The sequence below is a fragment of the Lepidochelys kempii genome, chromosome 1 (assembly GCF_965140285.1).
Source record: "Lepidochelys kempii isolate rLepKem1 chromosome 1, rLepKem1.hap1, whole genome shotgun sequence".
Classification (NCBI taxonomy): Eukaryota; Metazoa; Chordata; order Testudines; family Cheloniidae; genus Lepidochelys; species Lepidochelys kempii.
In genome coordinates, this window is record NC_136380.1 from 5,157,104 (window position 1) to 5,169,151 (window position 12,048).

The window sequence follows — 12,048 nt, forward strand, 5'->3', positions numbered from 1 at the left end:
TGGCTCTGAAATGGTTCCAGGGTTCAAATCAAGAAGCATAAGTTGTAATGGGATAAGAGGGAAGTTCCTTTCATGGACTGAGATCTGGTTAAAAGACAGGGAACAAAGGGTAGGAATAACTGGTAAATTCTCAAAATGGAGAGGGGTAACTAGTGGTGTTCCACAAGGGTCAGTCCTAGGACCAATCCTATTCAACTTATTCATAAATGATCTGGGGTAAACAGTGAGGTGGCAAAGTTTGCAGATGATACTAAACTTCACAAGATAGTTAAGACCAAAGCAGATTGTGAAGAACTTCTAAAAGATCTCATAAAACTGAGTGATTGAGCAACAAAATGGCAAATGAAATGTAATGTGGATAAATGTAATGCACATTGGAAAAAAATAACCCCAACTATACATACAATATGATGGGAGCTGATTTAGCCAAAACTAATCAGGAAAGAGATCTTGGAGTCATCATGGATGGTTCTCTGCAGACGTCCACGCAGTGTGCAGTGGAAGTCAAAAAGCAAACGGGATGTTCGGAATAATGAAAAATGAGATATAGTATAAGATGGAGAATATCTTATTGACCTTATATACCTCCGTAGTTGCCCACATCTTCAATACTGCAAACAGATGTGGTCTCCTCATCTCAAAAAAAAAGATATACTTGCATTAGAAAAATCATAGAATCATAGAATATCAGAGTTGGAAGGGACCTCAGGAGGTCATTTAGTTCAACCCCTGCTCAAAGCAGAACCAATCCCCAACTAAATCATCCCAGCCAGGGCTTTGTCAATCCTGATCTTAAAAACCTCAAAGGAAGGAGATTCCACCACCTCCCTAGGTAATGCATTCCAGTGTTTCACCACCCTCCGAGTGAAAAGGTTTTTCTAATATCCAACCAAAACCTCCCCCACTGCAACTTGAGACCATTACTTCTTCTTCTGTCATCTGCTGCCACTGAGAACAGTCTAGATCCATCCTCTTTGGAACCCCCTTTCAGGGAGTTGAAAGCAGCTATCAAAACTCCCCTCATTCTTCTCTTCTGCAAACTAAACAATCCCTCCGCTAGATGTTTTCCAATTTTTCCACATCCTTCTTGTAGTGTGGGGCCCAAAACTGAAGAGAGTACTCCAGATGAGGCCTCACCAATGGCAAATAGAGGGGAATGATCACGTCCCTCCATCCTCTTTTAATGACCCTACTTATACAGCCCAAAATGCCATTGGCCTTCTTGGCAACAAGGGCACACTGTTGACTCATATCCAGCTTCTCGTCCTCTGTAACCCCTAGACCATTTTCTGCAGAACTGCTGCCGAGCCATTTGGTCCCTAGTCTGTGGCAATGCATGGGACTCTTCCATCCTAAGTGCAGGAATCTGCACTTGTCTTTCTTGAACGTTATCAGATTTCTTTTGGCCCAATCCTCTAATTTGTCTAGGGCCCTTTGTATCCTATCCCTCCCCTCCAGCATATCTAGCACTCCTCCAACTCTATTGTCATCTGCAAACTTGCTGAGGGTGCAGAAGCAACCCTTGGGGCACTCCACTTGATACCGGCTGCCAACTAGATATGGAGCCATTGATTACGATCCGTTGAGCCCAACAATCTAGCCAGCTTGCTATCTACCTTATAGTCCATTCATCCAACCCATAGTTCTTTAACTTGCTGGCAAGAAAACTGTGAGAGACCGTGTCAAAAGCTTTGCTAAAGTCAAGGAATAACATGTCCACTGTTTTTCCCTCATCCACAGAGCCAGTTAGCTTATCATAGAATGCAATTAGTTTAGTCAGGCATGACTTGCCCGTGGTGAATCCATGCTGACTGTTCCTGCTCACTTTCCTCTCCTCTAAGTGCTTCAGAATGGATTCCTTGAGGTCCTGCTCGATGATTTTTGCAGGCACTGAGGTGAGACTGATTGGCCTGTAGTTCCCCAGAGGCTCCTTCTTTCCTTTTTTAGAGATGGGCACTACATCATCTAGCACCTCCCCCAGTCACCATGAGTTTTCAAAGATAATGGTTAATGCCTCTGCAATCACATCCACCACCTCCTTTAGCACCCTCAGATGCAACGTATCTGGCCACATGGACTTGTGCTCGTTCAGCTTTTCTAATTAGTCCCAAACCACTTCTTTCACCACAGAGGGCTGGTTACCTCCTCCCCATGCTGTGCTGACCTGTGCAGTAGTCTGAGAGCTGACCTTGTTTGTGAAGACAGAGGCAAAAAAAGCATTGAGTACATTCCCTTTTTCCACATCCTCTGTCACTAGGTTGCCTCCCTCATTCAGAAAGGGGCCCACAATTTCCATGAATTTCTTCTTGTTGCTAACATACCTGAACTAGGGGCCACCAAGTGAAATTGATGGACAGCATGTTTAAAACAAAGAAAAGGAACTTTTTCTTCACACAGCGCACAGTCAACCTGTGGAACTCCTTGCCTGAGGAGGTTGTGAAGGCTAGGACTATAACAGGGTTGAAAAGAGAACTAGATAAATTCATGGAGGTTAAGTCCATTCATGGTTAGTAGCCAGGATTGGTAAGAAATGGTGTCCCTATCCTCTGTTTGTCAGAGGGTGGAGCTGGATGGCAGGAGAGACATCACTGGATCATTACCTGTTCGGTGCACTCCCTCTGGGGCACCTGGCATTGGCCACTGTCAGTAGACAGGATACTGGGCAGGATGGACCTTTGATCTTACCCAGTATGGTCATTCTTATGGTATTATATTTATGTTCTTAACCATCTGAGCAGGAATTCACCAGCACGGTGACTTGAATTGTTTAGTATTGTCAGAAACACCAAGAAATTTACCTGGTAAAATTGGAACTACAAATGTATTGGGAATAGTTTAGACAAATATTTGTTTTTAAGATCAGTTCCTTGTCTCTTACTGTGTCCTTCTGTCTGACTCAGTAGCTTCCTTTTATGGGCTGTCAGGTTTTTCCTGTGGTTCACTCAATTTTTCCAATTCAAAACTTCATTGCCCTTTTAGGAAGTGCAGCCAAAGCCTCTGCAGTTGATATCTATGTTACCAGAGGGTTCACAACAAGAATGGGTCACACAATGGCCACATTCTGCTCTCACATTCTTCCCTCAGTGGTCTCTCCAGATTGACACTGGCCTCCCTGAGAGCAAATTCAGGGCCCATGTATTTTGGAATCCCATCTCTCATGCCCAGTCTCACAACGCTACAGAACTGGGGGTTTCCTTCAGACTCTTTCAGCACTCTAGCAGAATAGCCCTCTCTGTAGTAGGACACAAAAGTGTGATTTTCACAGCTGGGAGCAGAAAGTTAAACACGACGAGTGAAATCTTGGTCTCTTTGAGATCAATGGTAAAACTCCCAACACGGCCAGGACTTCAGCCTAAGTCCACATGTAGGAACTGAAATAATTGGCCTCATTTACACTGCCTGTGAGCCTCTAGTGACTTCAGCTGGAGTGGTTGCGTGGCCTCTAAGGATGAGGGAGCCTGTTTGGGCCAAAGAAGAACTGACAGGAGATGAGAGTTCCTGAAATTTCAAACTCAGAGGTTTAAAGTTTTCAAACAATTAGGATAACAGTTTTCTTCAGGATGGGAGAGGGGTCTGCTCACTCTGCGCCCTTGCATCTCTGGTTCTGGAGCAGATGATTAGCACAAAAAGGTAGTAAAAATAAAAGCATGTTTCTGGCTTAGAGGAAAGCAGATGCTGTTGGAAAGCTCACAGGGGGAGATCCAGGAACAAACAGTATGTGTGTGTTTCGGGGTTGGGGACAGGATTACAGGAAGTGCAGTATACAAATCCTAGTGGCATGGAGTCCTGAAACTGGGTAAAATAGGGATTAGACATCCTGACTATTGCACAGACCAAAGGGGAATAATGAGGCCTACTGGGGAAGAGGGGGGTCTCAGGCTGTAACATAACGTGGACCACACTGTAGCAGATTATCTCTGACACCATCCACTCTCTGGACCATCAATCCACCTGTTAGCAATCCCCCTACAACCTCATGGTAATGTTAGCATTTGCCAACACAGAAACACAGCCTTGGGAAAGTGTGTCTGGGTTCCTAACTGGCTGCAGTATGTTAAAGCTTTGTGTTGTTTTGAGGAAGAGTAACTAACACTGGCTCCTTTTAGTCTCCACGTCCTCTCTCCCTCCTGGTGGGTTTGTCCCTCTCTCCTTCCCTGAACAGGCTGAGCAGCCGCTGGGGGTCCCTTCCCCCTCAGAGAGGCAGTTCAGGCTGATCTCCCCCTTTTCCCTGGTGCAGGCAGACACTGAGTTTAACCGAGCCTGAGGAGCTGTTCTGTGAGCCATCGCTGTGGGCTCTGGCACCTGGGTTTGGTCCTGGGTGGGTGAGGGGTATCACTGTGTGGCAGGGCTGGAAGTTGTGGGTACCTACATGGACAAGTGGTCAGCACTTTGTGTCATGCAGTGGGGAGCAGGGTGTTCACAGAGAGGAGGGCAGCGCTGGAGGTGGTAAGGAGAGTCAGGAGGTATAGAGGGACAGGCAAGGAGCACTGGGGATTGTGGGGGCGTGGAGCGACATAGACAGGGACAGATCGGCAGTGCTGCTGAAATTAAATTTTTCTTTGTGATTGTTGGTTTGGGCCAGTGTCAGGGTCTCTTTACCCTGGCAAGCCACAGAACTGCAGCCTGGGTGTCACAACGTTTACTCAGTTCTCTTTCCAAATCAGGTCTGTACTCCTTTTTTTAGTAAAAGTCATGGACAGATCAAGGGCAATAAACAAACAAACAGGGTCTCTGGGGTGCCTACTGGTGATCTGGCATTGGGGATGGCCCGGGACCACTGCCACGACTGGCGGAGGGTTGGGTGCACCAGCCCTGGACTGGAGCAGCTCCTGCTGTTGCAAAGCAGCCCAGGACCCCCAGTATGCTGCTGGTGGAGGACAGCCCCACTGTCCTTGGACGGCAGCAGATACTGCTAGTATGGGGCAGCCCCACCACCCAGAACTGCTGCACTGCTGCTGGGGGGGGGCACCTGGAACTGCCATTGTTGCAGGAGGCAGCGGCGAGGCGGGCCGTGGGGCCACTTGAGCTGCTCAGGCGGCCCTGGGTGAGTGGCACCTGCTGGCTGCAGAAGTCATGGACCTTCCTGACAAACTCACAGCCTTACCTATAAGTCCTGGATGCTGTGACTCTACAAGGCCATGTGACAAGGCCACATAACCATGGACTCCATCTTGATGTGTCTGTACAGTTCCCACAAACTGGTCTAAGAACCAAGTTTTAAAACAAAGGGTTCCCATCATATGCTAAAGCTATATAAGGCAGGGAGTGACACCATCAGTGGTTCTTCACTCCCCACACAAGAGGACTCCTGGAAACACCTGAGGATAAAAGACTGAACTGGGGGAAGTGCTGGACCCAGGCTCAAGGGATTTCCAGCCTGTGTATGGAACACCAGGAAACCCAAGCTGCAAAGCAAATGCAGCTTGTGCCTTGAGATTCTGCCACACGGCTTGCATCATCAATCAGGGTGAAAACCTGCTGATTAATAGTCAGTGTTAGGCTTAGTTTGTGTTTTTATTCATTCACTCGGTAATCAAATTTGATCTGTTTGCTATCCCTTAGAATCACTTAAAATCTATCTTTTGTAGTTAATACACTTGTTTTATGTTTTAATCTAAACCCAGGATGCCTTTAAGTGAACTGTATGGAGGTAAAATCTCAGCTTGGTAACCAGTATGCCTCTCTATTTTTGGTTCATGCAGTGGCTGGTCAGAGAGCCTGCATGTAACTGCAGCTGTGTGTGTCCCTTCCTGCGTAAATGCTGGTTGAGGTGTAGGAGCAGGGGCAGGTCTACAGCCTGTCAGAACAGCACACTGAGAGAGGGAGACCAGGCTGGTGAGTCAGACGAGTCAGTGGTCCCCTAGTACCAGGTGGCACCCCGGCAAAGCCATTCTCAGCTGCTCCAATCTCCCATCATACTCTGACCCCTCATGTGTTCTCTCCTTCCCCTTGCGAGACTGCCCTGATTCCAACAGCATGCTGGTCGTCAGTGTCATCTGCATGCTCCCCAATCATCCCTGGCTCTCACAAGCTCCAAGCTGCCCCAGGCTTCCCACAGCTCTTCATCTGCAGGGGAGAGGTGCCTCCTATCACACCTGCTCCCTTGGCTGGGGGGTAATCACTGGCCCTGTCTCACAGGTGAGAAATCTCACACATGAGTGGCAAAGGCCAAGACAGGCACCTGGGCGGCTTCTCGTTACACCCATAGACACCGCATGGTGCTTCAAGGACTGCTGCATAAGAACAACTGGCAAGCAGAGAAGTATGCACATTCTATAACGAGAACAGGCAACTCTGGGACATGTGAGGGACTAGATAAATACAGCTACCACGTGCATGAGCCACTAGTAGCTGACTGAAACAGTGGGACACTGGGATACAGACGTTAAACCCAGGATGCTCTGGGATCATTTGCTCGCCAGCTTTCTTTCTCATTAATGACAAGGAGTGTGGATTCATTCCTCAGTGAGGCAATTTTATGGGGTCAAAGCATTATTTTTCTCACCGAAAACATTTGGCCCTGCAGAGCCTCATGGGATCCCTCAGCCTCATGAAATACACACCTTGTGTAACATTCCAAGGCACCACAGTCACATGAGAATTTCTCCCCAGAGGGTTAAATTCAAAACAATCATGAAAACAAAAAATGCCTTTGGTAAGTTCAGGCAGGAGCTTGCAGGCAAAATGTCTCCAGCTGATTCCCAGGGACATGTTCATAGATTCCAGGATCAGAAGGGACCATTGTGAACATGTACTCTGTAGAGTGTACATCTACTCTGTAGAACACAAGACTGAGAATTTCCCCAAAATTATTCATAGAGAGGAACTTTTAGAGAAACGTATAACCTTGATTGAAAAATTCTCAGTAATGAAGACTCCATGAATACCATTGGTAAATTGTTCCAGTGGTTAATTATGCTCACCATTTAAAAATGTACACCTTATTTCCAGACAGAATTTCTTTACCTTCAACTTCCAGTCATTGGATTGTGTTATACCTCTGTAAGCTAGGCTGAAAAGCCTATTAAAAACTATTAGTTCCCCGTGCACCCAGTTACAGTCTGTAATCAAGTCACTCCTTTACCATCATTGGTAAACTAAATAGATTGAGCTCTTTGAGTTTATCACTATAAGGCAATATTTCTATTCTTTTACTAATACTGATTCTTCTCTGAAACCTCTTCAGTGTATCAACATCCATCTTTAATTGTGGACACCAGAACTCGATACAGGATTCCAGCAGCAGTCACGCCAGTGCCAAATACAGAGGTACAATTACTTCTCTAGCTCTTCTTCAGATTTTTCTGCTCATCATCCCAGGATCACACTGGCTTTTTCACCACACGGCCACACTGGGAACTCATATTCATCTCATTATCTTTTTTTGCCCCAAAATCTTCTTCAGAGTCATTGTGCTTCTCACGATAGTCCCCCATCATGTACGCATTGCCTGAATTCATTGTTCTTAGACATAGATATCTACATAGCTATGTTAGAACACACATTGTTTGCTTCAACCCAGTCGACCAACCAATCCAGATTGCTCTGAATCAGTGACGTGTCCTCTTCATTATTTACGATCCCCCAATTTTGTGTCGTCTGCAAACTTCATCGATCTTCAGGCATGAGAAAGGCTAGCAGCTGAGTTGTTGCCACATGTCTCTGCTTACACGAAAGCTCATGCTCCAATACGTCTGCTAGTCTATAAGGTGCCACAGGACTCTTTGCCACTTTTACAGATCCAGACTAACATGGCTATCCCTTTGAAGATTAAAATGACTGTTTCCTTGGGGGAAACTTGGCTCTTTTCAATATAATAATTGCAATGTGGATCAGACCTATAGTCCATCGAGTCCAGTGTCCTGTCTCTGACAGCGACAGCCCAGATGCAGCAGAAGAAGTAAGAAACTCAGCAGGGAGGTGCATTCAGGGTGTCATCCTAATGCCTGATAGCTAGCTTTTGACTTGTGCCTTGAAACACCTAGGTATATAGACATTCTAAAATATATATTTAGCTGTAACAATTGTAACTGGATAGTCTTTCTATCCATTAAACCTCCAAACCCTTCCTCATTGTTATTTACCTTACAGCCTCAAATACATCTTGTGACAATGAGTTAGAATCATAGAATCATAGAACCATAGAATATCAGGGTTATCAGGAGGTCATCTAGTCCAACCCCCTGCACAAAAGCAGGACCAATCCCCAATTAAATCATCCCAGCCAGGGCTTTGTCAAGCCTGACCTTAAAAACTTCTAAGGAAGGAGATTCCACCAGCTCCCTAGGTAACACATTCCAGTGTTTCACCACCCTCTTAGTGAAAAAGTTTTTCCTAATATCCAACCTAAACCTCCCCCACTGCAACTTGAGACCATTACTCCTTGTCCTGTCCTCTTCTACCACTGAGAATAGTCTAGAACCATCCTCTCTGGAACCACCTCTTAGGTAGTTTTAAGCAGCTATCAAATCCCCCCTCATTCTTCTCTTCTGCAGCCTAAACAATCCCAGCTCCCTCAGCCTCTCCTCATAAGTCATGTGTTCCAGAACCCTAATCATTTTTGTTGCCCTTCGCTGGACTCTTTCCAATTTATCCACATCCTTCTTGTAGTGTGGGGCCCAAAACTGGACACAGTACTCCAGATGAGGCCTCACCAATGTCGAATAGAGGGAAACGATCACGTCCCTTGATCTGCTCGCTATGCCCCTATTTATACATCCCAAAATGACATTAGCCTTCTTGGCAACAAGGGCACACTGCTGACTCATATCCAGCTTCTCGTCCACTGTCACCCCTAGGTCCTTTTCCGCAGAACTGCTGCCTAGCCATTCGGTCCCTAGACTGTAGTTGTGCATTGGGTTCTTCCGTCCTAAGTGCAGGACCCTGCACTTATCCTTATTGAACCTCATCAGATTGAGTTCCTCAGTCTAATTAGGCATTGACCGAATAAAGCATTTGTATCCATTGGTTTTGATTTTTCTACATTTCGTTTTAATTTAATGTCCTCTTGATCTTGTGTTATGAGACAGGGAGAACACATTCTCCATCTACTCTCCACCAATCTGTTTTTCATAGACTTTTCTCATGGCCCCTCTAATGCACCTCCTCGGTGAGGTAAATATCCCAAACTGTGAGCAGGGGTTTACAGAGCTGTGTACCATGATGCCCAGGTCCCTATCCTGAGTTCAGACAGTTAAATTAGAACCTTGTAAGGTGTTTAAGGATTTCAAGCTTTTCCCTCCAATGGGCATGCACATTGCAGTTTTTGACATTGAAGTCCATCTGCCATCATGCTGCCCATTCACCTTGCTTGGTTAGCTCCCTCTGAGGAATTCTCTGGACTTGACTATGACCTAAATAATCTGGAGCCATTTGCAAATGTTGTTATCTCACTGTTCACCAATCTTTCTCAAGTGTTCATAATTATACAATATTTATTGTACTTTTTATTATAAAACATGTAACCCTCCTCACTCTGCTTCTTTCCCTTTACAGACATCTTGAGCATTTCTGAGCCCAAACGACGCACAGACCACCTCATGGCAGCTTTCAACCTCAGTGACTCTGACCATTCATCATTCATCCTAACAGGCATCCCTGGTCTGGAAGCTGCTCACATCTGGATTTCCATCCCCTTCTTTACGTTCTACATTATTGGCCTGTTGGAAAATTTCATGGTTCTGTTTGTTGTAGGCAAAGAGGAGACCCTGCATGCACCAATGTACGTGCTGCTCTGCATGCTGGGGCTCACAGAAATCAGCGCATCTACTGCCATCGTGCCAAAGGCACTGTGTATATTTTGGTTCAATTTGAAAGGCATTACTGTGGGTGGCTGTCTCACCCAGATGTGCTTCCTTCACGTGGTCTCTGTTACACATTCAGCCATCCTCATGACAATGGCCTTGGATCGCTATGTTGCCATATGTAACCCTCTGAGATATGCCACCATCCTCACCAACGCACGAATAGCTAAGCTAGGGATAGTGTGTTTGGTAAGAGCTGTTCTCTTCATTCTGCCCCTGCCTCTGCTCATGAACAGGCTGCCATTCTGTGCCAACCGCATTATCGCCCACATGTACTGTGACCACATGGCTGTGGCAAAGATTTCGTGTGGGGACATCACAGTCAACAGGAGGTATGGCTTATTGTTAGTATTTGTAGTCCTTGGGTTTGACCTGACAGTTATTGCTGTGTCGTATGGTCTGATAATCAGGGCCGTCCTCAGAATCCCCTCCGAGAAAGCCCACCAGAAAGCCCTTAACACCTGTACAGCCCACATCTGTGTGATTCTGATTTCTTGTACTCTCGCCCTCTTCTCTAATCTGACACACCGGTTCAATCACGGCGTCTCTCCCTATGTACACATCATCTTCGCCATCCTGTATTACCTCCTCCTTCCTATGCTCAACCCTATCGTTTATGGTATCAAAACCAAAGAGCTTTGTGATAAAGTGCGCAAATACATCTGCAGAATGTGATCACCTGGGGCCACTGACTCGAAACCTCTGTGACATGAGCGGGGAAATGATATCCCCTCATAAATCAAGGGTGTTCTATCCAAGTTTGGCTGAGCTCATCATTGTGAAAGTTCACAGACTTTAAAGCTCCTCACACCTAACATCTTATCACTCCATCACCAAGGACTACTCTCTCTGTTGCTGAGTTCCCTCTCTCTGACCATATCCTGATCACTTTCGGTGTCACCCATCAGCCCCCACCTCTACACACCATGTCACTTGGTATTCCTTTTACCTCCATACCAGCAGAAGACACTGCAGCTTTCGGAAGCAAGGGGGCTTCCCATTAGACCCTGTGTGAACAGCATTCTTGATCAGTTTGGTGAAATAAAGCTATGCTTTCTGATAGACAAAAAAAGAAAAGAAAAGAAAAAAAAAGAAAGAAAGCAACTATAATTCTGAACTTCTTTTTCATAACTACAGTGGTCTGGTGAGCAAAATTTACCTGATTTTTCTAGGACCAATAATTCAGGAAGCCCGGAGGATAAACCAAATGTTTCCGTTGGAAAGTGCTAGCACAGGAAAGCTGCTGCAGGACCTGAGGACATTCTACTAGAACTTCTTGCTGAGAGTTGTGAAACTGTGTGTTTTTGAGAACTGGACTGTGTTACCCTAGATTTGAGGGGTGTGTAGCCCACAATGTGATCAAGCTAATTGCAGCCACAGGGTGTGCATTCAGTCACTATGAATTAATAAAAGAGACCATCACATAGTTAAGTGTTACTTGGAAAGCAGGCTTTTAGATGCAAGGTTACAATCTAGCTGGCAGTTCCTGCTAATCAGAATGGGAGGAGTGGACAGACAAGTAAATATATGAGAAAGAAAGTAGCTAAAAGGATGTCAACCTTGACTTTAGATGCCTCAGATAGTAGAAGTTTTTTGAAAGTTAGGAAAAGTGATGATCCAGTAGGGGTCACTATGACCTATGTGTTTTGTAGAAGTTATAAAAGATTACCTAATACAGAATACTTTGGAGCAGTCCTCTGAAGCCATCTTTAAAGATGTTTTTCTTGACACTTTTTCTCCCTGGTGGGTGAGCAACTGGCTATTGTAAACCTGCTGTTAATTACTCAATACTGTTCCAGATGTTAGGTAAAAATGTGGAATATTCTACACCTATTGCTTTTGTCTCTGTGTGCTTAAATAGAAGAAACTGCAGAGTTAGACAAGAGCAGGTTTACTCGTGTTTAATCCTTGATCAGACAGAATTGCTGTGTTCTCATTTATTTATTCCTGATACTGCCTGGAGTGAAAGAGTTAACTTGCCCCCCACGCCGGGGGTTTTGAAAAACCTGCGTAACATATTGCTGTGTTAAACTACTAAATCGCCTTGGAGACTAATAACTTATCACTTTTCAAAGTCACTTTTGGAGTCACTTTCAGCTAGAACTTTCAAAATACATAGTAATTATTCCTGTTGTCCGAGGCATCAAATGTAGTGTTGAGATTTCATCTTGGACTTTGTGAAAGAGTTGAAACAAAGACTGCCATGAACTATCCAGGTGATTAGGGAGGTGGTGGAATCTCCATC

At 45.3% G+C, this 12,048-nt stretch overlaps 1 protein-coding gene across 1 annotated transcript; it reads left to right on the forward strand.

The window, feature by feature from the left end:
• Positions 1-9,539: 9,539 nt before the first annotated feature.
• LOC140905577 (olfactory receptor 52N2-like) lies at positions 9,540-10,478 on the forward strand. Its single transcript, XM_073329099.1, has one exon. The coding sequence runs from the start codon at positions 9,540-9,542 to the stop codon at positions 10,476-10,478; it is 939 nt and encodes a 312-aa protein (XP_073185200.1).
• The last annotated feature ends 1,570 nt before the right edge of the window (positions 10,479-12,048 follow it).